This window comes from Opisthorchis viverrini (genome assembly GCF_000715545.1).
Source record: "Opisthorchis viverrini unplaced genomic scaffold opera_v5_254, whole genome shotgun sequence".
Taxonomy (NCBI): Eukaryota; Metazoa; Platyhelminthes; class Trematoda; order Opisthorchiida; family Opisthorchiidae; genus Opisthorchis; species Opisthorchis viverrini.
This window is the reverse complement of record NW_008751906.1, coordinates 341,394-367,599: the sequence shown is the minus strand read 5'-3', so window position 1 is coordinate 367,599 and position 26,206 is coordinate 341,394. Positions and strand designations below refer to the sequence as shown.

The 26,206-nt window shown below is 42.2% G+C and overlaps 2 protein-coding genes across 2 annotated transcripts; one reads left to right on the top strand and one right to left on the bottom strand.

Annotated features, from left to right (window-relative positions):
* Positions 1-1,926: 1,926 nt before the first annotated feature.
* T265_14725 (hypothetical protein) lies at positions 1,927-18,400 on the bottom strand (the record flags this gene model as incomplete). The annotated part of the gene is made up of 4 exons (XM_009174963.1): positions 1,927-1,994; positions 2,215-2,274; positions 13,252-13,354; positions 18,360-18,400. Coding segments are annotated over 4 exons (237 nt in total), but the record flags the coding sequence as incomplete, so codon positions are not given.
* Positions 14,958-23,413, top strand: T265_09005 (hypothetical protein; the record flags this gene model as incomplete). The annotated part of the gene is made up of 3 exons (XM_009174962.1): positions 14,958-15,114; positions 19,757-20,095; positions 22,613-23,413. The coding sequence occupies 2 exons, from the start codon at positions 19,772-19,774 to the stop codon at positions 23,207-23,209; spliced, it is 921 nt and encodes a 306-aa protein (XP_009173226.1).
* Between the last annotated feature and the right edge of the window lie 2,793 nt (positions 23,414-26,206).

Sequence of the window (26,206 nt, the reverse complement as noted above, 5' to 3'; positions counted from 1 at the left end):
TGAAGAGTAATATTCACAAAAGTCTTCCTTAGTAGACGATGTGATAGTCGTCCAGTGAACCGTCGGTCCAGAGTTAGTCGTACGGATTTGCTGAACGGTGGCATGCTGAATGATTTGGGCCTCAAACGCAGTGAAAGTACCTGAATTAGATTCACTTCAAAGGCCGCGAAACGCCATAATAGAAACAAAAGATTTCCTAGCCGCAGAAGTAAAAGCAACTGACTTCAAATTTCTATAGACTTGGATAGGCTGAGGAGTGGTTATGTGTCTTTTGCCCCAGAACATCAAACAGCATGTGACAGACGTGATCATCACACTTCTTACTTACAAAGGCGACATTTCAACTCCTCTACCTTTGCATGGTAGTATGTGTTTAGAGTTCACAGTAAATCATGCTTACCAGTTCCCTGTCTATGACGATTTCTTTGGTTAGATGGTGCTCATTGCATTTGTTTACTCAGTACCAGCATACAACTGAAGTGAAACCGGAGGGTTTGACGATTCTAGTGGATTCGCTTCAAAGATCGATGAAAGCAGCTCACCTCCGAGTGCAACTCGCTGTTAGCAGAGTCCGATGAAACCAGGTCACGTGCGACTGTTCCCTTTTCCGTTCCGGACTTCTGAGTGAAAGCGAGTAATGACGAGCTCTTCGAGTATTCTCAATCAGAATTGTTCCTATCCAAACAGCTAGGTCCATCAAAGTGCTCATTGCTAAGCTATCAGATCTTATCGACTCCACACGTTACGTCTTCAGGTGTTAACCGACCAGTGTAATGTGGCTGGTTTCGCGCGCGTCATTTGTGCACTTCTTAGTGAGCACTATTCATACATTGTCGGTCTACCTATGTGTTGAGTTTTCTTTCTAGGTTAGAACAAACCGGGGGTAAAGGAAGCCATTTTCCACAGTTGCCCATTAGACAAGTTCCTTCAGGGGGTAAATATTGGTGTGTTGCAAAGTTATGCGGTTCAGGTTTGTCGTACAATCGCTTTAAGGTACCGTTTAGTATAAAATTATACTAAACTATTCATTGAAACTGTGGTGTATACATGCGCTCACTAAACCACGTACTTAATGTCGGTGCCAAATATAACCTATAATCAACTGAAACGCCTGGTTTGCACAGCGTGTGCTATTTTCAGTCTCTGACCTGGTTAGTAAATGAGGTCACTGCTGAGAGATTCATATACGGTAAATTTTAGCACTGACCAGTAGGAAGTTTATATTTGAATGCATATAAAAGGGCCAGAGACGCTCAGCTGGTTGTGAAGCATAAGGGATTATGTCTGAGTAAGTTAGAATCTATAGTCGCAATCGCTTAAACAACTATCACCTTACTTGATATTCATAAAAGCAAAACAGACTCAAAATTGAGCTCAAGTTTCCCTGAGGTCACAAACTCAGCCTACGACGACTGATTAGTGGAAATACATAAGTCCTGATGATTCAGGGATCACCTAGAGAGAAAAAACCAGTTCAAATGAGATTTCACTCCACCAAACGTCGAGGACGATTTAAGACTGTTGTGTAGACTTCCAACTACTATTGTTTTAATCGTTTGAACTGCTCGTCCTCCACTAGTCTGTCGTTCACCCTGCAAGTTATACCGCTGATTTTGCGAGACCACTGAATTGTGAGGACACTGTATTATTGTTTGCTCTGACATGCAATGGTACTTTTCACCAACTGGCTAATTGGCAATGTTGAATTATAATCCGAAATTCCAGATCAAAACTTTCCACTTGAAAAAGTCTTGTTTTGTAGCAGTTCTTTTAACCGAAACACTTCAATGAATCGGATTCATTCCCAGTCATCAGAATGATAAATAACAACAATATGGTTTGTGATGTACTACTACTAAAAGCGTTGCTGAAAAATCCCTCGACAGTCCAGCAAACCTATCAGTAGTACATCACAAATATATACATGTATCGCGATATCTCGAATATGGTAGCAACTGAAACATGAGGCGGCCTGGTGCAGCACGTTCAGTTGCCTGGAAACATCACAAACGAGAGGTTCAGCTGGGTTCCAGGTGAGTCTCTCGAAAAACCAAATTAGTTTGCAAATGAGTGTATATTCGCTAACAATACAGTTCGGTTAAATGACATCAAATATTAGCAATACCATGCTGAGTTTGAAATATGCTAATAACAATATTGATTTTCAGGAAAACCGACGCCGTTCAGAAGTTGATGAACGAGATTGATACTAACCATGATGGATTCGTTGACGCGCATGAACTCAGGGAGTATCTTCACAAATCCAACTACAAACTGAGCGAAGAGAAAATAGCTGAACTTATTGTGCGTTTGGACAAAAACGGTGACGGTTTGCTTGATGCAAACGAGATAGCTGAATTTATTTACAACATTAAATGACAGCGTTATTGCTCAGCCAACTTGTTCTCACACTGTTACCGCATTATTTGGTTATAATAAATTGTTTCTATGTTGCTTAAAACAAGCAGTACCTCAGCGCACATTCTTCGGAGTTTCTCGGAAGCTGCAGTGTTGCAATTCGTCTATAAAGTAAACTGACATTACCGTTGTTTCACGTAGCATTTAGTAGGCGTTCCGCACTCTGTCCGAATCGACAGACTGATAAGTTTGTCAGCGGAAATTGTCACTTTGGCTGCTACACGCTCAACCAGACTGGTTCTTTTGGGATTGACAGCATTCTGTCTTCATGACGTCCAAATGGAACCACTCTCCTTATGGAACGAAATCTCAATCATGCAATGGATGGCTGACTAGCCTGGGTTGTTCTCTTTAAAGGGAGTGAATCCCCCCAATACCTCCTCTGACTCGGTATTGGTGTGTTCGAAATATATTATTTGTGTACTTAAACAGGTATGATGCGTTTCCAAAACAAGTTCATACTTGGAACCAATTTAAGCTTATGTGTAAACTTATATATAAAATTATCAATCACTAAGAACGATGAAACGCCAGAACTAGAGAGCCCTAAACCACATCAGAAACTCATAGAAGAAAGCAGGAAAGCCCTATTCAACCAGACAAGTCAAATCGATTAGAGTAAACGTCCAGTCAATACATTAAGAGGCTAAATTGATGGAATCTAACTAAATGTCAAACGCGAGAAAAGCGTCCATTACAATGGAGAAGACCAACCCAGAGAACAGTGAGAATGGGCCGATTGGAACAATGAAAGAAGACTGTTAAAATTAGATATGATAATCAGTTATGTCCGCCAGTGTCAGCCATGATGACAGGAGTGCGTCGGAGAGACATCCCCTGGAACCCGTTAGGCAACAGTGTCTAATTATTGAATATCAATATGACGGGAAAATGGAAGAAGTCGTGTTTGAAGTGCCCATTATACAACAGTTAGCTTAGAATGATTCTTGTACAACCCAAACCAACAGGTTCATTCGCCACTCTGTAAAGAAACGCATCTTTGAAAGAATATTTAGGGTGCATGGTATGGTTTCCTTGAAAATTGCAACAAAGCCACATGGAAATGACCAGTCGCAAGCTGTTAAAAGCTTTACCATTTTCTAGTAAGTCTCGACCAACACATATTGGAATCACTAAATAATGCAATGTTGGAAGAGAAATGGTATGAACGTCGCCTGAATAAACATGCTGGCTCACAGACTATTTGTGCCGTCCAGCGATGGTCAGCCTTCTGTTGCAAACTATAGAACAGTTGGTACCTTCCACGCGCACAGTGTCACTAAGATGACGTAGAATTATCCGTGTCTTTCACGTTGCCGAGCCCAAGCAAATAAGAAATGCTGATTGGTTGCGGTCATTGCTGCCGCATGGACTGTCAAGTAATGGTGAATGAAATTCAAACCGAACTGGATAGTTTCGCACTGCGGAACCTGTCCACCAACCCGTATGGGGGCCGGACTGGGAGACCTCGATCTAGCTGCTTGTGTAAGGAAATCCGTGGGATTTGTCAGGGATGCTTTAGGCTGCTACGGTTGATAGTGCGTTAAGAATTTGAAGATGGACAAGAATGGGAAAAAGTAGTCACATGACTGATCATAAAAGTGCAGGCGGCCAATGAATAGGTGGGAGAGTGCGAAAGCGTGTCCAGAATGATACAGAAGTCCGTAAAACGACAAACTGCATAGCAAACAATTTGACGGTTACTGAAATCATTCTCTCTCTTCTCTACTTAGCTTCAGTATCGACTAGCACTTTTCTTTACGCAAATATGTGTCAGCTGCATTCCGAGCAGCATTATGACATAGTCGTATATCTCTGGAATGTTGAATAAGTGTGGCTGGAATAATATCAGCCGATAATCAAAGAATGGCAACGAGTGACTTACTTCAGTCTAAGTCTTTTAGGTATTTTTCTGGATTTGTGTTGATTGGAGCACTTGCTCAAGATTTTTTAAGGGGAGTAGCTGGGCATTTACGCGACGTCCAGAGAAGGTAGAAAACTAAGTTTTGAACGGTCGCCCAGCAGTCCTTGAACAGGTAATCCGGTGAGTCCACACAAAACAGGGGAGGAACTGGACTAGAGTCCCGCTCTTATCAGATCTCATCAGCAGTGCCTATCCTTGGTCTTGCCGAAGTTCGAACTGCGAGGCTAGCGTGTTACCACTAATCCACCGGGGCACGCTGAATGCACCTAAATTTTGACGTCAGAGCAGGCGAACATGTTCCACAGTTGACCGATGTGATCAGTTTCCTGACATCAAAAGCGGCGGAATTTGCGTTTGCTCCGCTTAGTGTGAATCGATGAGCATAACTTCGCCATTAAAGGAGTGATGTGGGCGTGAAAATTACGTAGCTTATAACCGGTAATGTTTACCATTTTCATCCTGCTTTCTGATAATTGGTATCTCAGTGTCATGACTATATAACCCATACATTTGCATAACCCATTAACTCGTGATTCTCACTCTATTTTCAGCTCATGTACTACAGTTATTAGACGATTAAAGCGTACATTACGTCTTCCTATTCTGTCTCCTTTCTAATCCCGTCCTGGAACTACTCGACTCTCGCAACAATTTAATCGTCTAATAAAAACGAAATGGATCATATTCTCCGACCTACGGTTTTTGATGCCGATCCTCACTCATCAGATGGCATGAAACGATGGACTCATTGGTTCCGTACTTTCAAAGCTTACATTAACTCAGTCAAACCCGAAGGTCTAAATAAATTGGAAACTCTCATTCGTCACATCGACCATACAGTGTATGACTTCATCGCAGAATGCAGCGACTACGATTCTGCGATAACCTTGCTGGAAAAACTTTACATCCGCCCGAAAAATATCGTGTATGCACGCCATCTTTTAGCCACATACAAACAAGAACCTGGTCAGGATGTCGACCAATTCGTTCAAAAACTGAAATCGCTTGCTAAAGACTGTGAATTCAAAGCAGTATCTGCTGTGGAACATACAAACGAAGCAGTTCGGGATGCTCTGATAACCGGATTGCAGTCGAATACCATTCGGGAGAAACTGCTAACGTGGCATGAATTGGACCTTGACAAAGCCCATGAAGCCGCGCGAGCTCTCGAACTTGCACAAAAACAGTCACAATCATACGTATACAGACAACCCGTTACTTGTTCGGTATCTACTCCTTTACCCATTGTTAATTCCGAAACAACAGTTTCGGCCGCTACACAACAAACATGTTACTTTTGTGGCAACCCCAAGCACCCTCGTTATAAGTGTCCCGCTAAAGAATCAGTGTGCAAGAGTTGTGGAAAAATTGGACATTTTCAACGTGTCTGTAGGTCCAAAGCCTCGAAATATCACGCGGGTTCAGCTCAGGACTCCTCAATTCTCCCCGCCTTGGAATAACACTCAGGTATTCATATAAAGATACATCCCAAGGAAATGGCTCATGCGGATGGAGCTTGTAAGAGACGTGCCTTTAGCTTACTGATGTGATCCGTATGGCAGCCGACTTCTGTAGGCTTAGTAAGCAATCGGTAGTTTTTAATTGGGCAACGTTTCGCTTTGGACATAAAAGCTTCATCAGGCCAAGTGAACAGGTCACCATATTGGCCAGGTTATAGGGCAGACGGGGAACCAATCAATAAGTCCTCTTCAGATTATCAAACTGTAACAGTGTTGAGTGTCAATTAACGCCTCTTGTCAGTTAGTGTGATTGCCAAAATCTTGAATTGATGGGACGGAGGAGTTGCAAATCAGTTCCGATCGGTTTAATCTCTCGGCTTACTGCGAAAATCAATCCCTTGTCTAACGGAGAACACTCTTTTTCACTCAGCGGTCTATTTGATAAACTTACCACGCTACAATAGCTAGTAGATGGCTAAGGCTTGGTCATGGGCTCACTAGAAAGCTGAGTCTTAGAAAGCAATTCTTCGAACTTACGTACTTGTCTCCCTTTGTAGTGCTGTCCTTGGATGGCTTTCACTTCTGTCGCTTTGGTTTGGAGTGACTGGAATTCTGCAGGAGAGAGCAGTGTCTGAAGATCTTGGTTGGGCCGACTTGCATGCTGATGTATATCAGATAAACGCCGATTAGCCAAGTAAATTAGCTGTTTGAGGAATGGCTTGGTCGCTGAAAATGCTATTCAGGCAGAAACGAGTGACGTGTCATGTGGCTCAACCAAGATGTAGGAATTATGTTCTGCTTTAAGCATCTGTTATTGAATATGCGGTAGTTCTCCCAGTTTGCCTCTAGTCTTGCAAGTCGAACGTAGTCACTGAACAATTTGTGGACACTTGGACCGTATTCGTTTTCAGTAGATTTGAAAAGGTTTGGAACCGATTGAGATGTCATCGTGTCAGAAGAGATTGTTAAAATCGATGGTTTTTAAATGGGCAACGTTTCGCTTTTGATACAAAAGCTTCATCAGACCAAATGTATAGGTTACCATATTGGCAGACAGAACTAGGGGCGGTGTCTGCAAAATTTTGTGAAACGATTACACTGAGGTCCATGTAGGACAAACGGCCAGGGAACTTCACACCAGAATCGGAGAACATAGTAGAAAGTAAACAGGCCGCCGAGAAACTGAATAATCGCAACACTCACAAGCCCACGAAGACCAAGGAAAATCCACCAGTGGTACCGGCGGTGTATCATGAATCGGAGCGTCCGGCGTGGGAGATTAAGGCACAGGAGCCGATCGGAACTGATTTGCAAATCCTCCGTCCCATCAGTTCAAGATTTTGGCAATCACACTAACTGACAAGAGGCGTTAATTGACACTCAACACTGTTACAGTTTGATAATCTGAAGAGGACTTACTGATTGGTTCCCCGTCTGCCTTATAACCTGGCCAATATGGTGACCTGTTCACTTGGCCTGATGAAGCTTTTATGTCCAAAGCGAAACGTTGCCCAATTAAAAACTACCGATTGCTTACTAAGCCCTTCTGAAACGATGACATCTAGATCGGTTCCAGACGTTTATAAATAGACTTCTGTACGTTCATATCAAAATTTCTTATTAAACGTATTTCTTATTTAAGAGTCCAGTATATGGATTAAAATGGGGTTTGTTGAAGAAGTACTTGTTCACAGATTGTGGTTTTGATTCACCACCAGTGGTCATCGACTTCTAGCTCACGTGACCCAACACACGTGACGGTGACCCCTCAATCTGTGACAGTGGCGTGTGATGTCGTCCAATACTTGATCAATAACATGTGCTCATTAAGAAACTGCTAGTCTGTCGCGACGATCTATCAGGTTTGGATTCCGTGAGAAACAGGGAACGATTCACGGTTTCTAAAACAGGTGGCAAATGCCTCAAAGTCAGGAGTATGTGGAGATATTTGACCCTTGGCTTGATCAGCGTCACTAGATGACGACTAATTCAGTTGTGACTGACATTTGAGCATACACAACCTGGTTTTGTTTCTGACAGCCTATTGGCCAGGTAATCATTGTTGTAGCCTCACGAACAGCGCGGTTTGCACGTCACAAGACAGACACAACTTCTGGACCAGATGCAAGAGTGACCTTAACTATTGTTGGAACTATCAAGTACGGGAAGTCCTTACCCCCTGAGCATATCTGCATTGCTCTGAGTGGAGTGCGCTTGTCAGCAGTGTTGACCCAGACCAGTCTCCGACGTAAAGATTTAGGAATATTAAGAAAGACAAGGTGGGCTACCTCATTCATGTCAACACTTTCATGAGCTACCAAGCCACATTTCACCACAGACCTCACACATGATTCTCAACTTTATGCTGGTTGACGGAGTTGTAGGTGCACCAACTGGACCAAGTCGCTCACTGTTGAAAGCAGCCAGAACATTGGAGCAAAACAGGATGTTCAGCCAAATATGGAGTTACCAAATTCTTAAGTTACTCATATCGACGTCAGAACTACCCAGTCAGCACAACGAGAAGACGGACCAGCGTGCCGGCTAAATAGAGATGTTCACCTCATGAAAAGCGATTTCTGACCAGCCCCTTGAGACGGTTCTTGACCGGTTTTTAGAAGGTATCACTTCAACGAGAAAAGAATTTCTGGCCCTCAGACCAGCGCTTCGAGCCTTAAATGTCAAATGATTGGACTCTCTCTGAGGAAACAGCACCTCGAGGCGGCGCTATCTCACATCTTCGAATGTTTTGTTTCAGACAATAATGTAATAATTAGATAGTAATTCTGTTCCTAGTAATCTCACTATTTTCTGCGTCATCACAATTATCATTATCACGAGCTATATCACATAGATAATTTATAGAATTAAAACCATGCCAGTTGTTTGGAGAAATAGATGGTGTGTAAGAAAGATCAATAACGGGGATGGAAGGGCCCTCGTTTTAGCCTAATTGTTAGCATTCAAGGTGTCTACGCATCCCATAGTTGGTCATTCAACCTACACAGAGACTGGTTATAAAATTCAAACTTAGGGTTGTTTCTATGTCTTGAAGCGTCCCTAGATGAGCACAAAAAAGGACAGGAGGACTCATTTCTAGGTTGTATCTTACACTTGAAGCCTTCAAACTAAAGTACTTTGGTCCATTCTGTCAAGCACGCTGACCGCACTCCGGGTCACGTTACTCCGTAGTTGCCATGGCAAACTGAAGGGTACTTCGGTATGCGTAGTAAGTGACCCCTACACTAGAGTTCACGAAAATGAGTGCAAACGTGATTTAAATTGTCTGTCAGGTCACCAAATGAAGGTTTGTCAGTTACACCATCTCAAAATCATATGCTTTATCCCACTTCAGAGTCTGGGACTGCTACGGAGGTCCAACACCAAGATATACTGACGGTCAGTTATCAACGGGCCACGGATATGGGGAGCTGTGTGAAAGAATGAGATAGGTAGGCTTTGGGTTAAACTGATAAATTCAGAGTGATATTCGAAGCAAAAATATTGTGAACGCGGAAATTATCCGTGTTAATCAAACTCCATCAGCTTGTCTTCACAAAGACTAATCCGGTGACCTTTGAGCTGGGTCTAAATAAAGTAACAGCAACACCCCTCACCCGTCCAAATATTGTCATGACCGCCGTGAACAGCCTGTATTTTCTTCGACATTGACGCTTTCAGACTGAATGTTGATCCTTGTGATCACTTCCATACCTATTTTCCTCCAAAAAAGCTTCCAAGAGTGCTATTTGAAGGAGAGGTATGACAAACGATCTAGTCCATCGACGCTTGATTCTCCTGGAGTGGTTCTGGTATCGTCTATAGAACATCGCTCTTCGGAAAGAGGAATACATAAATTCGGAGGAACTAACAACTAAAAATGAGTTTCATAAGTTCAGAAACGAAGTACTGTCGACGTAATCTCCTAGCTCTTTTTCCAGTGTGCTTCCAAAAATTTCAATTAGAAATATGCTTTCTGGTGGGAAATTCGTAAGAGTTAATCGTCATCCGTAGCATAATGAAAGTTCTTTGGATGTTTATTAGGGAACGTTTTATTCCATTACTATATGGAAATTTTGTTTTTTAAAAAAGAATTGGGTGTGGAGCATAGTGATATCCATAGTACCGAAATATTTGTCACCTCGTCTGCATCAAAAATAATTTAATAACGGAATGGTCGTTATTCCTAGAACCCCTAATGGTAAGGTAATTGGAAAAATTGCTCCTAAAAAAGCATACTCTCCAGTTTGATTGTTGACAACGGACAACTTTCAACATCACTCTTTCGGAAGTAATTTGGATCTAGTATATAATGGATAAGAAGAAGGCCGTCTCAGTGTATTTCTGAAAGTTCGAAAAATATTCTCGGTAGTATGCTCATGCATACTAGTTCAAATTAATGCAGCAGGTTTCGGAGTTGGCACAAATGAGCCCAAGGTGTAGCCCAGTTGGTATGACTTTCGTCAGGTAGGCCAACGTTTGCGGGTTCGACTTCCGTTGAAGTACTATGCTCTTTTGTTAACATTGCATCTTTAGCCGGTATTCAATATATTCAAGAAATATTGGTTCACTTAAATTCCGAGAGTGACGAAAATCGGTAGCGTAGTTTAGGAGGAAATGATAGGAGTGTTTTTTCCAGGCACCTCACCTAATGACAAGTTATGCGCTACATGGGCCATCATTTCGATATAATGAAACCTAAAGAATGTAGGTACACATACGTGATGTTTATGAAGCCCGTACCAGTACCATTCAACCCTAGGAACCTTTTCTAGGCTCAAATCTTTCAATGCATCTATCCGTATTGATGGTCACCATCCATAACTCAGTTTTATCTGGACCTGATTTATCCTATTTTCACCACCGCAATCAGGCTGCAGGTCTGACCAGATTGTGGTACGTTCCGCTCCATTTAATTTGGGGCTGTAATTTATCTAACGTGACAAAGTCTCACGTGGCCTTCAATGAACTGTTGAATTCAAGTAATGTTTACCTCTTTCTGGAAACGTGGTTAAAAATTTAAGTGCACTGTTTCGATGAATAGTTTCCGTCTTGCGAGACTTTCGCGACTACGCAGACCGTGCTGAAAACTCCCGTACTCTTTGGCATCCTGCAACCGTACAAGGAGAACTTGACACAACTCTGATGGATTTTATCAGAAACAGTGACGGTAGCACATACGGCAAAAAGACTTGATAGAAGACACAAGAAACATGTAAATGAGCGGCTGAACTAATAGTACAAGTTGACTGTACTGTTTAGTGGCCAGTAAAACGCTTCCGGTTATTCCATGAATGCCAAGAGATAAGCAAGTGCAGATGTTTTCGAAAAGTGTGGTGATGTAGATTTGATTTATTGCTGGGTAACGTTTCGCTTTTGAAACAAAAGCTTCTTCAAGCCAAGTGACTAGGTTCCGGGGCTGGTCGAGATTTAAGGCGGAAGGAGAACCAATCACCTAAGCCGAGTTAAGTCTCTGTTGGGTGTCGACCGAAGGATTTTTGTGTGTTAGGGTGGGTGAACAAGTGTTGGGTCAATGGGGGGACTACATGTGTTTGGGTCTGGCCTAGGATCTAGTTCTTCTGGTTCGGTTCATTTGATGGTCCCTCTTGAACGTTGTTTGAACCTTCTGTCCATCTGTGTGCATGAGCTAGCCCTAAGATAGTTGCGCAAGGAGGATGCTGTGACCTTTGGTCGGGTTGGGATTTCCACCCCCACTCTCTAGTTTTTGCTAATGGTTCTACATGGATTAACAACCATACAGTCACATGTCATCTTGCTTTGTCTAAGACAGCTCTCCGTACGCTCGCCAGTTCCACATCCTCGATTCTGTTCACGCTGTGATGCTGAATTTCCGCCTCGGCTATCAGCCGCTGTGGTTTCCAACTTACAACTCCCACATTCTCCAGGTCTATTCTATGTCCTGTGTCCAAGACATGTACTACCACAGCTGAGTCCATGACCATTGTTTGGTGATCTGTCGCATTCCTTGGTGATTTGTTTATCCTCATTTCGTGATAACCAGTTCTGGTGTGCAATGCCCTGGCAGTTTGCCCTATGTCAACCGTAGTGCAATCATTGCAGTTAATTTTATATAATAGTCTCTAGTCCCTCCAGCAGGGGATCTTTCAATTGCACCAAAAATGAGCGTAGCGTTTTTCCTTTCTGCAAATCTACTCGAACGTTGACTAAGTTCAACAGTCTTCGAATACTCTCCGATGTTCCTACTTTATATGGAATGACTGCTATGCCAATCCATTCCTTACTGGGTCTAGATACTGGAGCAAATATCCTTCTTGGTTGAAACTTAATCAACACACTGGGTATCCGACTTCTCGAAGTCTGTTGGCAATCCTGATCTGAGCTGCCGTTCGGTCAATCTGTTCTGTGCACAGCTCTCTGACTCGAAGAAACAGCTATGAGACAATACTGGCGTACATTGACTTTGGGTGTGCTGATGAGTAGCTTAAGAAGATTCCTGTGTCTGTTGGTTTATGGTAGATAGTACTTTTAATTTCCCACAGTCCAGAAAGGGTAATGTGCCCGAGGTGGACTCCATTTCCATGTTAAACTTGATGTGTGGATTTAAACTTAAATCCTTAAGTCTGGACCAACCTCGGAACCGAGTCACTTGGCCTGACGAAACTTTTGTGTCAGAAGCGAAACGGTGCCCAGCAATAAATCTACCGATTATCAGCAAACTTTTTCGGAAAGAATGACTACTTAATCGTTTCCAAGTATTTTTCTCCTGAAGTGCACATGTTGTTTTATGGTGGTCGGGAGTGAGAGACCGTAATGAAATTATACGAAATGATTGACTATCAACTTACAGCCGGTGGACAGGCAAAGACCTGCCTAATACTGTCTCCATTCATAAACGTCATTGGTCAACAGACACATGAGGAATCGTTATCGTCATTGCCTTGTCTTCTACTTTAGTCTACCACGAACATCGCAAGTTCCGGAACATTCCGAACGTTCTCCAATCTAAGTTGATACCCAATCCGATCGAACTTTGCATCGCATGATGATGCTCTGGTTATTGAAACGTCTGAGACATTATTCTATCAAACACCCTATAGTAATTGATAACTAACTTGTTCCTTTCACTTCCCTTATTAAATGTCGAAAGTAGTGAACGTTTGTTGAGGAGTTGGAAGAAGACAGGCCGTAGGCTGAATGACATCATCTCCAGTTCCCGGTAGAGGTTTCCAGAAGTGAACGGCGCCGCCATAACGAAATCTTAACGAAACTAGAAAGACATAGGTTGATTGTAATTTTGGGAAATTTAGAATTCCAAAAGGAGACAAGTTCGGTCAATTATATTTGCATTCATTAAAGAATCAAACGGGTTCATTCCGCAAGCATTGTGCACAATTCATCCAAGTCCAACATCTCGTCTTCATTTGTGTCATATAATTTGATGAAATCCAAAACTTTTTCGCGACTCACCGGCCACTTCTCTCGATCAAGGAACATCTTCAGTTCGTTCACATCAATTTTCCCATCTCCGTTCTTATCGAGGTGTTGTAGCAATTTCCTCACCAACTCTTTGCTGAGTGCGAGAATACCACAAAAACAGCAATTGTGCAATATCGAGACTTTAAAGGGTAACTTAGCAGCCCAGCTGCAATTTTCAATTGACTGTAATAGTTCTAGCTGAGATAATTATATTAGCATTGACTTTTGTTATCGTATTAACCACAATAATATCAAAAGTAGAAGGGGTTGAAAGTACAAGGCTCAACCTTTCCCTTATGAGCAAAGCTGATCTATAAAAGCTAACACCGGTCAAGGATGAATTGACTTGAAGCTTAAGGAAAATTCCCAGAGCACGATCCAAATAAATTTGCTTTTTGCTTGGGGTTTCATCCTGTAAGACCTGTAAGTGAAGTGTATGGGCTAACTGATAGACTGTCCGAACAAGTGGTGTGGATGTGAACAATGTGCATCCCGCAAACCCCACAACGAAAAGTCAATAATTATCCGGCGGATTTCAAATGTCTGTGGCGCTTTCTTAGTGGAAGGATCAATCGATCGTCACAACCATGGTAGTTACTGGGTCGCCGTTCGATGAGTCGGGTATATCAATCACATCACTCCACAAGAGTTATGAGATGTGAACAGACTGATTTCCTTAAGGAGTTACCTTTCGGTCCGAGATTAACCACCGTGTTAAGCGAGGTGATGTATGCATAGAGTATTAGCCTGATAGTGCTAGCTTGCATTGTACAGTAAAAACCAGTCTGGTTTTTTTCAATAATTGATTGAAATTTCGTTTATTAACGTGAAGTCAGTCTATACTGCATAGCCGAGATGCACTGTACAACTGTTTCACTCCTAGTCGGATTAATGAGCAAATCCGGCGAAATGCTGGTCATTAGTGTGGATCCTTAACAGTTCGGCCACGGGAGCCTGAACAGCAGTGTGATTAACTCACAATCGGAGAGGATAGGTTAACTTCCAGCCCCTAAAACACAGGCCGTGAATTCTCAATCAATTGGAAAAAGTTTGGAACCGATTGAGAAGTCATCGTTTCAGAAGAGCTTGGTAAACAATCGATAGTTTTTATTTGGGCAACGCTTCGCTTTTGACACAAAAGCCTCATCAGGCCAAGTGAACAGGTCACCAAATTGGCCAGGCTTTAAGACAGACGGGGAACCAATCAGTAACTCCTCTTCACACTAGATCAGTGTGAATGTTAAATGGCATTCAACACTGATCTGGTGTGCTAATCTGGAAAAGTCTCAGTGATAAGTTCTTCATCTGCCTTGAAACTTCGCCATCTTTGCACATCTTGACATCAGCTATCAGAAGTGTACTGAAATATACCGTAAAACAGGTGAGTTACCATGTTGATCGCTTCGGCGTTCTTTTCAGAATGTCCGTTTATTCAGAAAGATAAATCGTTCTAATCTATCAGGGTCAATCACAAAGTTTTCCCACGCTTTTTGACGTCGTGTCCATTGTGCCTTATTTCTTTCAAAGCAAAGATCTTTCCGTCACGTGTAACGGGTAGGGATTTTCTAGCCACGGGATCCTTGGATCCCGATTCTTTGATCTGAATTATCACTTCACCTTGGTTGTTCGATCGACGTTTACAGACATACACGCATCGTCACATGTCACATTTAACGCATTCCGCGTGCGAATCAAGCACCGTATACTCGTATCGATCGCTATGCGTCTGCGCTTTCAGCTCCTGTCAAAAATATTTCTATATGAATGTGAACGTACAGGTTAATACTTGTCTCTTCAATACTGACTAGTACAGTTTTACGTTGGTGGACCTTTAAACGGCTGAGTTGATATCTCGTAAGTTTAAAGCGTAGTTTTCTGAATCACACTGACTAGGAAGTTCTACAATGTTGATGTGGCATTCGCATAACTTTCTCTTAATGGCTTGACAGAATTAGTTTATCTTAGAATTATTTTGTGGCATATTTTGTACCCTCATGAATAGTTGGTGACTGAAATCATGGAGTTCACGCCCATTAGCTTTCTTTCGGGTTTATCTTGAAGCTGTGGCTGAAGCAGTTAGTGTAACTCTTAAGTAACATGGTGCGTTGCTAGTAAACGTTGTTTATCAGTTATTGCTGCCCAAAGAAAGGCATTTGATTTTTTCCAAGACGCTTACTCGTCCTAGTTATGTGCATGCAGAATAAAATATCTTTCGCACTCACCTCATTCTCGTTTAGACAGTCTCCCGAACCAGACACAACCATTGGGCTAAGGCTACATCAGAGTAGCAAGTTGGAGTTTTACTCTCGGTACAGCTTATCGGTAGTGCATGTGTTTAGCCGTGTCGGGATTTGGAGACAGAAAATCTGGCATAGTAAGCGAGCTGGTCAACACTATTCCACTGGCAAATGCTGGATGCACTGAACTCACACCTAATCAGGCTAGTGTGCTCACATTTGATAACCCACGAGCTAGAAAGATGACCCAGTATCTGATATAGGTGTGCTGATTATCAGAACTTCCCACCTGAAATCTGTATCCAGTTGTGGGATTCGTAAAATCTGTGTTTCCATCACTCTCGTTTGGACGATCTTCACATTGTACGGTCGTATTACTAGCAAATTGCTTCAGGGGTCTGCGGTTTTAAATGATTGGTACGTTTTTACAGCGGACCACCAAGTCATCTGAGTTCATTATTAGGTGCTAATCGCTAATTTTTCTCTAAGGAGAGGTGCAACAGCGTGCGAAGCATGTGCACTCAAACAAGCAGTCGAGAAAACTTCACAGTATAAAACATCCTTTGCAAAAGCATTCTCCAGACCAACACATTTTCACTAACGCCAGAATTCAAAATTTCATCATTTGGAGGATATTTGATAATGGACTTCGGTTTTGCGTTATAAATTAGGATCACAAACCAAGGATAAAAATCATATATCCGAACTGAGACCGCCAATCTGGTTATTCATTGGGCCGATGTGATGCCCAGGGCTACTGTTGGTCTGAAACCTCTGGAAAATTTATAGAATAGCATTTTACATTGATGGCTACGCTTTTTGGCACTATGACTTTGTAGCGGTTGCCCAATCCGATTAGTGCATCCGCTTCCAGTCTTCCTCGTGCCTTGCTTTGTTCCACATCCCACAACGTGCATCACGAGACAAGACGTGACTTGTCTGGATTGATGACGGCGCCTACATGATCCCTCTCTAAAGGGGGGAGTATTTGTGACGCTTACCCTTCTGGTTAATTATTCCTCCAATCAATTTCACACCGGCACCTACTACCCCCATTCCATTTTGTCTGTCTCACAATCACGCGTCAAAATCGTGACATGAATACGGCACTATGTCAACTCCCGTTCCATGACCTTTTGAACGACACCAGGTGATTTCACATCATTTTCATGTCCAACTCTGTCCTTTTATAAGGACAGAACACAATCAAACACACACGCATCACTCGCGTGTCGGAATACAGACTGGCTGTTTGCTATGCAGTTCAAGAGCCAGAATACAAGTGCCACCGTGGAAGCACTGCGATTTTCATGTGCATGTGGTTTTTGATTATTTTGAACTGCTTACCGTAACGACTAGTTAAACTCTTATTTGGTTGAACTGTGTTCACTCATTGGGTAGAGGTAACTTCGCTCACGGTGACACAACAAACTTGCCTGCCGTAAAAGCCGGTATCCATGCCTCCATCTTGCAACCATTATCATTCGTTTTCTACGTGGATGAGACAGACGCTACTTTGCCCATTAGTTCCTTATTTTATTTAGTGGATACCTCTATGGATACCTCTAAACAGATAAACGATGGGTTACAAGTGTAAACTATTTTAAAGCGTTTTTTCTCCAATAGGACCCAAATCCTGTATCTCACAGGTTCTTATGTAAATTCAAATTTGTAACCTAAGTCAAAATTTCGAAGAAATTTAACACAGTTGGCACCCGGCTGATGAAAATTTAATTAGTACTATCAGCAGAAAAATGTATTTTGACATTGAATTGATGGATAACTACTCCCCGATTCTACTACTTTTTGAGTACTGTTCACAACATCTTCACGCTCTCAGTATATGGATATCATACAAACGTTAAAATTAAAGCGAATAAAACATTGCCAATTATCCTGTAAAATAGAGTGGCAATGAAGAAAATAACTGCATTTATCATTATTATACAGGCCAAAAAATAACATACTGTAAAAAAGAGGGGATTAGAAAAATGCCAACCTATACTAAGTTCAAGTACTTTTACGGCGAACGGAAAGAGACCTGGATACGGATAGAGGCTCGGTCGAGGGAGTACCTCTAGTTAGGCCGGAAGTCGGCGGTTCGAGTCTGCCTCGAATATCTTTTCATTCATATCAGGTGACGTGGACTTCTCATTTCAAAGTAGCATGCGACGTCCGAAGTTCAGCATTATATCATATCCCCGAAGAGAGGTCACCTACCCAGAAGAGACTGAGTGCCAAGTACCTGAGTATGTTTTATTCTGGAAAGGTTATTACACGAAATAGAGTGGCTGTGACGGTTAGTTTTGGAACATGTCAACTTTGCGTTTCAGTAGCCACATAAAGAACTTCCATTATCAGACAAAGCAGATAATCTGATGTCCGCGTATCAAATGCACACGCTCCATCAGCTGTTGTTGAATATTTTTCAGTGCAGTCATGAAGCTTTCACCTAGGCCCAACCCAAACATGCTATTCTTGGCATCTGGTCTACCCAACGTTTTAGTACCGAATACGGGTGGCATGACTTGCTTAACTTCAGCCCAGACTGTAAGACTGGCTCATTGGTTGACAATGGACGGCGTAAGACTAGTTTGTTATAGACGCACTCACGAACGTTGATTTACAGGCCGCGTGCAGTAAAGGAAAACATAACACTGGCTGATGTCTGAGGAAAATGCGCAAGACGATTCAGATGGACATCTTTACAGAGGAAAATTAATTCTGAGTGGTCACAAACATCAAGGACAACACATCACCTCACATCGCCTATCGTTCCTCCGATATACTATCCATGGCTAAACTCTGGTCTATAAGGTGCTTTGTGTATTGCGCTCTAAAACTCATTATGCAAATACTTACTTGACCATGATAAAGTATACCACGAAACTGACAAAATGAAACAGTTTAGCCTATTCTACATCATACCATCCACATGCGCCAAAGTTTCTTCTTGATACTGGTGTATGACTCATTCCAAAATAGGCATGATTGGTCAGAATAACTTCGAGCTTGTCGGCTGCTACGGCTTTTTGAAAGTTCTTCGAAAAACATGATTGAATGATTCATCTAGCTGAATATTTGCAGTATGTTCACAAACATGTCCTGCAATGCCTATGCGCGTGTGTTTTCACCCGTGTTCTTGTGCAGTAGGAAGGCAGAGCAGATTATGTCCTGTAGATAAATGACTGCTGTTGGAGTAAACTTTGATAGAATTTAGTTCATAGTAGACCCACACTGCCTAAAGTAGGCTTTGTGGAACTATATTCCTTGTGGATTGGTGAGTGTAAAGTAGCGAATGTCCCACAAAGTCCCATAAACTTGTTGGTAGCAAAGATGTGGTCACGTTCTGAAAAGCTCTGCTGAACAAGGTAGTTCGTCCGGGTAGGAACGCACCAGGTGTAGCTAGAGGCTTTCCATATGTAATCCTTGGGCTAATTTGCTCAGGCTGTTTCTCATCCCTATATGAACTTGTATGAATGACCCTGTTTGCAGTCACGAAATTCTCCAATTAAATCACTACCTTTCGTCGCTGTAACCACTGTGAACTAAAAAACCGTCTAGAATAGATTAAATATATCTACTAATGAGATAGGATGATAAAGCGTAAAGCAAATGGAGCATATCCGTTCAAGGTAACCTCATCTTGGTTAAACATTAGAAATGAAAAATCTTTCACATCTGACAGGTTAAGTTATGCAGTTTAACAGGTAATCAGTCGAGTTGCAAGTCTGTACATAGATTCTCCGTCTGATATAATATTCTTCTTGGGGTTCTTCACCCAACGATACCCCTTTATTTAATCCAAAAAATGCACTTGAAATATGTTACCAGCAAAGCGAGAGATAAAGGATGAAAAAATTAGACATTCCCTTTCCCAGCAGAAGCTGCACATGATCTGTAGGGGATAATTAGGTGTGAAAGTCCTTCACAGATTGTCAGCAAGAAACCTAATAAGGCACTCCGTGCGAACCGAGCCCCCCCAATTCAGATCTTGACGTTTGTAACACATCCGCAAAGCAGAAACGTAAACAAACGACGGTTATTTGGACCATCTCATTATTCTACCGCACCTGGAGACTGTCGGAATGGTTTTCATGCCTATCAGATTCTGACTTTAATACAGTGAACACAACGAACTGCCTACGCAGAGGGGACTGCAATTCAGGTGAAGTCAGTCACGATGAGGGGAACTAAGTAACTTTGGTAGTCTTAAAAATGCTATTTCAACAACTGTACTTGGTTTATTGCACTTTCAGAACTATTTGGTCAGGATGTCCCCCTCTAAAATTCTCTTCTGGTCGGCTGCAACGATTGTCTCGTGGAAAGTAGTTTATCCATTTATGAGAATGCTATTCATGTTCACCATTGCGAAGAAATTCTATTCCAAACGGAAACAACTGAAGAACGCAGGTGAATGGGCCATTGTTACGGGAGCGGCTGCCGGAATCGGTCAAGCATATGCTCGTGAACTGGCAAAAGATGGGTTGAACATCATGCTCATTGATATCGATGAGGCAGGATTGAGTAGTATGGCCACCGAACTCGCGGGTAATTTCAGCGTGAAGACGATAACATTCATTTGTGATTTCACACGAGTAAGCCCTCGTATTGTTAATCATCTACTTGCTTATTGACCTTTGTTTAAGTTATTAACCTCCGGTGGAGAGGTCCGACTCAAAATGTTACTTTACTTTTCATGTATTCACAGAGAGTAACACTGTTTTGAAAATTTAACACAGCCAATGAAAATGTTTAATATTGCTTACCACGTAGACCTTGGTCAAAAGTTTATCAAAACTTCAAGTGTGTTTAGTCTGTAATAAGACTGGCTTATTCAGCACGTTCAGAACTGACACTATGTGGTACCAGGCTTCACAATGCACGGTATTTTGACTTCAATGTCCTGACAGTCTGAATGATTACCCCTCCCCTCAGATCAATCAATCACCTGATCTCATTAAAGAGTAAATCATTGAGAGAAAAGTCCTGTTATCACAACACATCACGAAACTCGTAGAAATATAAAACACCACGATTGGATCGCTTCCTTGAAATGACAACGTTCACGATTCCTGTACATCAATCACAAAAAAAGAACTTTTCATCACTAAATATATAATCTTGTGACAGACCAGCAGTTGCGAAGCACAAACGTGAACGTTCTGGAGCGGGGAGAGATTTACGCAAACATCAACAGGGATGACGGACCAGAGCAAAATTGTTTACGGTCTACAAAATCATGTTTACTATCTACTAGAACCGAAACCAAATGAAAACGAGAACTCGTTTAAGAGGGGTTTCCAATTGATTGAAAACGAGGACTCTTGACGAAACACGCTACTTACATTTTTGATGGAGACTCCAGGACAGCCCCTTAACGGCTTCGCCTTTCTTGGGCTCATCTCGTGGGTGTAGTAGTCGTCCGTATGATTTACCTGAATACCACGAAGTCAAATGGCGAAGCATAGGCATTCACTTGCAAATTAAGTTGATGTTGATAGGATATCCAAGTGAATTCCGAAATATCATAAACGATAGATTCAGTTTGTTTTCTGGTAACACCAGCTTGGTTTGCAACTATGTGCATATCACCGTGATTTGGTGTTCAAATAAAACGTATGACTGGTGACAACTTGGAATCTAAGATTGTTAGGTGAGTCTTGAGAGGAGTGAACCGTTAGTGGGCTTTAGGAGGGTTTCCATCAACCTTAAAAATAGCATGTTACGTCCCCAAAGTACACTGCGATATCTAAAATCCCGTGCAAACTGAAACAAGATACGATCTTTTTGCAGTGTGTCCAGCCAAAGGATAGCACAAACAGGAGGTTCATCTTGGATTCAGCTAAGTCTCTGTTAACAGCAACTGAACTTTGAGATTAGCCTATTTCGAGAATAAGCATAGCTTGGTGAAAATGTTAAATAATGGAGCAACCTTACACTTTTCCAGGGAAACAAACGATGGACTTCTCCGAAAGATTCCTCGGACAAATGAGTCGAAGTTGACCGCGCGCAGAGTTTACTGAAGTTTGAAGCAAATTTGCCACTAACCATTGTTTTAGCCAGTAAGTTCCTGCGCCTGGTCGATAATCCATCATCTCAGCAGCTACCCTAACTGACACGGTTTCGATTCGCCCTAACCATTGGTCCGCTGATTAACCCCAGCAAGAACAGTGCTTCTCCGCTTTTCAGCATAGGTTGGTTATAATTTCAGACGATGATATACATCAAAGAATCCAAATCTCCTCACCGTGCATGAACGAAAGTGCTTCGACTTCTATGTGAGATAGAAATCTGGTCCATTCTTTCCGAAATGAAGAGATATTGCAGATTTGGGAGACGTATTCCGTGACTGGTCTCCGATATTTGTACTACTAGGGAAGCGTAAATGACAACTAAACAGCCAACGGCATGAGTACTTCAGCCCATTGGATAAATGCAATGCACAGTGGTAAAGAGTAGATCACACTCAGCGGACATGCGAAAAAAGTGACTTCATCCGTATCATTCTCCTCACTTCATCCCCCGTACATTCCTCTCTCGCTGGTATTTTACAAAAAAAATCTGTATGGACTTCTATAAGTATCACCTGCGTTAGCGAACAGGAAAATAATCGCACACATATCAGAGATCTGGGCCTGCTCCTTCTATTAGTTCCCCTCAGGTCCACCTTCTAAAACTTCACTACCGACGTATCCCAGTGAATGATCGCACGTGGAGTTCGTTTGAAGCAAACAGACACAGTGTGGTAGACTAGTTCGTTTGTCCACAGCGACTGGTAGCGAAACTGCATTCAGATTACTTAGCTCGTCAACACTGTGATTTTCTACTTTCTGTATAGTGAATTTCAATAAAACATGCCGCTGCACTACGCCTGAGTTAGTCATTTTGGGTGGTATTTGAAGCATCTGGATTTGGTTTCATCAACATCATCACGAAAGTGAATAGCAGTTTCGTTCTTTGCAAGTTACATGCTTGTTGTCTCATCTGTGAAACGAGGAAGGGCAAATAATTTAGAAAGCGATCCTTCCATAACGTACCGAATAATTTGGAAACGTATAGGTCTACAACACAGAAATACTGCCAGTGAAAATATCTCTTTTGTTTCACTGCAGGATGATATTTATGGGATTTTGGAGAAAGAAGTCGACAAGCTACCCTCCATCGCATGTCTGGTGAACAACGTTGGGATCTGTTACCCACGTCTGGCACGTTTTGACAATGCGGACTTTATCGATTTTGAATTTATACGGAACTTGATAAATTGTAACATGCATTCAATGACAAGCCTTACTCGCATCGTGTTGCCCCGCCTATTGAAGCAGAACAAACATGGGTCGGCGATCATCAATTTGAGTTCTTTTACCGGACTCATGCCTTACCCATATCTGTCCCTTTACAGCGCATCCAAGGCATTTATCCAGCATTTTGTGAAATCTCTGATTCCAGAAGTCAAAGATTCCAACATCATGATACAAGCAGTTTGTCCTCTCTTTGTGACCACCAAACTTTCGCGAAAATCGACTCCAAGTTTGTTTGTTCCAACGCCAGATACATACGTGCGTAGTGCACTGGACATGCTGGGTGTAGAGGAGGTTACCAATGGTTACCTTCCCCATGCACTAGCAGGATTTATTTTGTTACTGTTTCCCACGTTAGCAGTCAGGAGATCCGAAGGTGTGTACAAGGAAATGAACCATATCAAAGATTAAAAGACTCCCGATTCAGTTATTTGATTTCTACTTGTGTTATGCATCTCTCTTATTCTGCTTTGAGCAGCATTTTTTTGTTAGCACTTATCCTACCTCTGAGTACAAATTTACTGCTATGTTCCAACCAATATCACTAACACCATTGGCGTAAATGCAGTTCTACCGTCTTGTTATTGACAAGTTGTGGAATCAAATGAATTTTCCAACTGAGCAAGCACTTCTCACTGAGTTTCAACGGAGACTAAAATGTGAACTCATTATTGATGCCTTAGTAAATCTCACTGTTACAAAGCAGTTTTATGATTGATGATCGACTTTTATTTTTATCACCTAGCGCCAAACGGGCTGTCGTTCGGAAAGCTAGCTGTCGTAATGAAAAGCCAATGAAAGCACTAGTGCACTTTTGAATCGGCTTTAAATACCATCCAGTGATCTGTCGCATAGTGCTGTCAGTAGTATTCACTTCTAAAGAGTCTCGGACTCTCTTAATGATAAGGTCAACTCAATAGTGTAGCGGATGCCAACACTGGTGACCAAAACTCATAGGCAAATTCCAGTTTATGAATTCAATGCTTACTGTTCTTTAACAATCCCTCATGCGTGGGATTATGTAGTACCAAGTCAGCAGCAATTCTTTGTGTAGGATCAAAAGCAACTCACCAAGATGTTAATTTGAAGGCCACAAAAGCTTCCGTAGACGGTTTATAGACCAGTGGAACTCCTATGGACGGCTTCACTATGGGTCACTATAATCTGGACGTCCCATGAGTTGGCGCCTAATAGTGGGTAGATTTTACATTCCCCAGAATGTTATCAGATCCGCGGATAATTCAAACATTCGGTTACAATACCCATCGTTTTCTGTTATCAAACAGCTCCTGAAAGAGGGATGTAAAAATGAGATTATTTGTCCGTGTCCTTGCTGACTTTTTCACTCCGGTTTATGCGCGTAGGCAATGCGAAGATCAGAGGTCCGATTTCCGGCACAAAGCACTTGCAATGTATCTCCCTCTACAGCGCAACTTCAGAAATGATGCTCATTACTGCTAGAAGTCTGATGAATGGAATTTTATCTGAAGGGCGTGGTAGAGATTAAGGTGGCGAACAAGGTATCCCTTGCGTGTTTTGTTCTCTAGACTAATACGTCAAAACTAAGATAAGATTGGAAGAAAACCAAGTACGTGATTATGTATATTAACGGGGAGAATGTATACAGCTGGTCATAGAATCAAATGTACACATGTTCAGCTGTAACGAGACCGTGAGACATTGATCGGCATTGAGCACGTTAAGGGATCTCGGTGGTGAATAAGATGTTTGCCTTCTGATTTCCGTATTATCTTTGACTAGTTGAGTGTCCTTATATATTTTTCTGCAGGAGCATATCCCTGCTGTGATGAGATTTCTCAAAAACCTATCTTCTCAGAGGGACTCAGCCATTAGGCAGCGCAGCTTGATGGAGGCCCCTAGTGTTTCACTCAACCCAATTCTGCCTATTACTGCGCACCTGAAAACGCATTGAGAAAAGTGATTTGCGAAAGATTTCTCACTTTACACAACCTGCTTATATCACCGGGAATTATGGCTATTCTGTATCCCTTCAGAGTTTATGAACGTCAGTCAGCTGTGTGACTCACTGACGCCAGCCGCAGTCTACTGTCTCACTTGGACCAGTCAAATAGCCCGTGTAATATTGAGCTCACACTGGTGGAAGTCAATCGACACTTGTTCAGTTTGTCTTTTAATCTCTCTTATTTCGCTCCTTACAGACCAAATGTTCCCCCAAAAACTCCCAAAGCTGCTTACACTACCAACAAACGTATAATTCAGCAGGCAGAATAATTTACACTTCTAGTGAAGCTGTCTTCCAAGAGGTCACCACTCGAAAATCAGTCAACATGAGACCACCTGAGGTCGATTTCGTGACTGAAGGATGAGTGCTGCTACATCCGATCTAAGTTCGAGTTAATCACACAGCCGCCAATGGTTGAAAGGACCTCAACAACGGGTGGGTTTCAATCTCGCTGAGAATTCCTTAGAAGCACAACATTGATGATACCCAGTAAGGAAGAAACAACTGTTTTCCGGCACAGACTGTTTTCATTTACAGAAGTGAAGCCTCATCTTAAAAAAGAAATCTGCTGACCTGATATCCACATGTTTGCTAGTGTCTTCCCAAAGAACCAACGACAGAGTTGCAGCTTGAATTTTTGACCTTGTTCGATATGTCCACATTCCAAAATATGCATCACCGCAGTCGACCCCAAGATCTCGGAGATATGCAGTCGATGTTATCCAGTGGACCTCGACTATATTCCAAAACCTCAGTTGTATGTCCATACTCATTCATTTCTTTGATTCAACGAACCTGAGCTAATCCGTCACGTATCTAGTAAAAATTGGCCGTTTCAAAACCAGCTTGTATATGCCCAGTGGTACCAAAGTCATGTTACCGATAACATCGCGTAATTAAAGCGATATAACCAATTAGGCTGAACACTTTTTTCTATGCAGCTAGGGCGTATGATCACATGAGGTTACACGGGAAAGCTCCACGTGGAGAACATGAAGACGTGTGACAGAAAGCATGTGTTTCTTTTCCACAGTTGTAGGAAGAGTACTGTTATGAGACATGGATTTAATTCCACTCAACATGATTGTAATTTTCGGTGCTAGATAGTGTCAAAATCTATCAGAATACCGCTTGAATTGGTTCGTACAAAAACAGTCCCCTACTACTGAGGGAGATTTCAGTGGTGGTTTTCGCAAAGTTCCTGGTCGTTTCGTCCTAGTGAGCATGTGGATGGCAGCTTGATTGGTTTAGGAAATGGTTCGAGTAAGAAAAAGCAGCTACCTCATTTTCTGGGGCCACAGACCCCCTTGCTTCAGTTTAGTCCTCGTGGCACTATTGTACGCCATGGGGTATCGACTGGGTGGTCCTGGGAACCACAGCGGCTTTCACCAGGTGAAATACAAGCGAGATTTTGGTTATTTGTG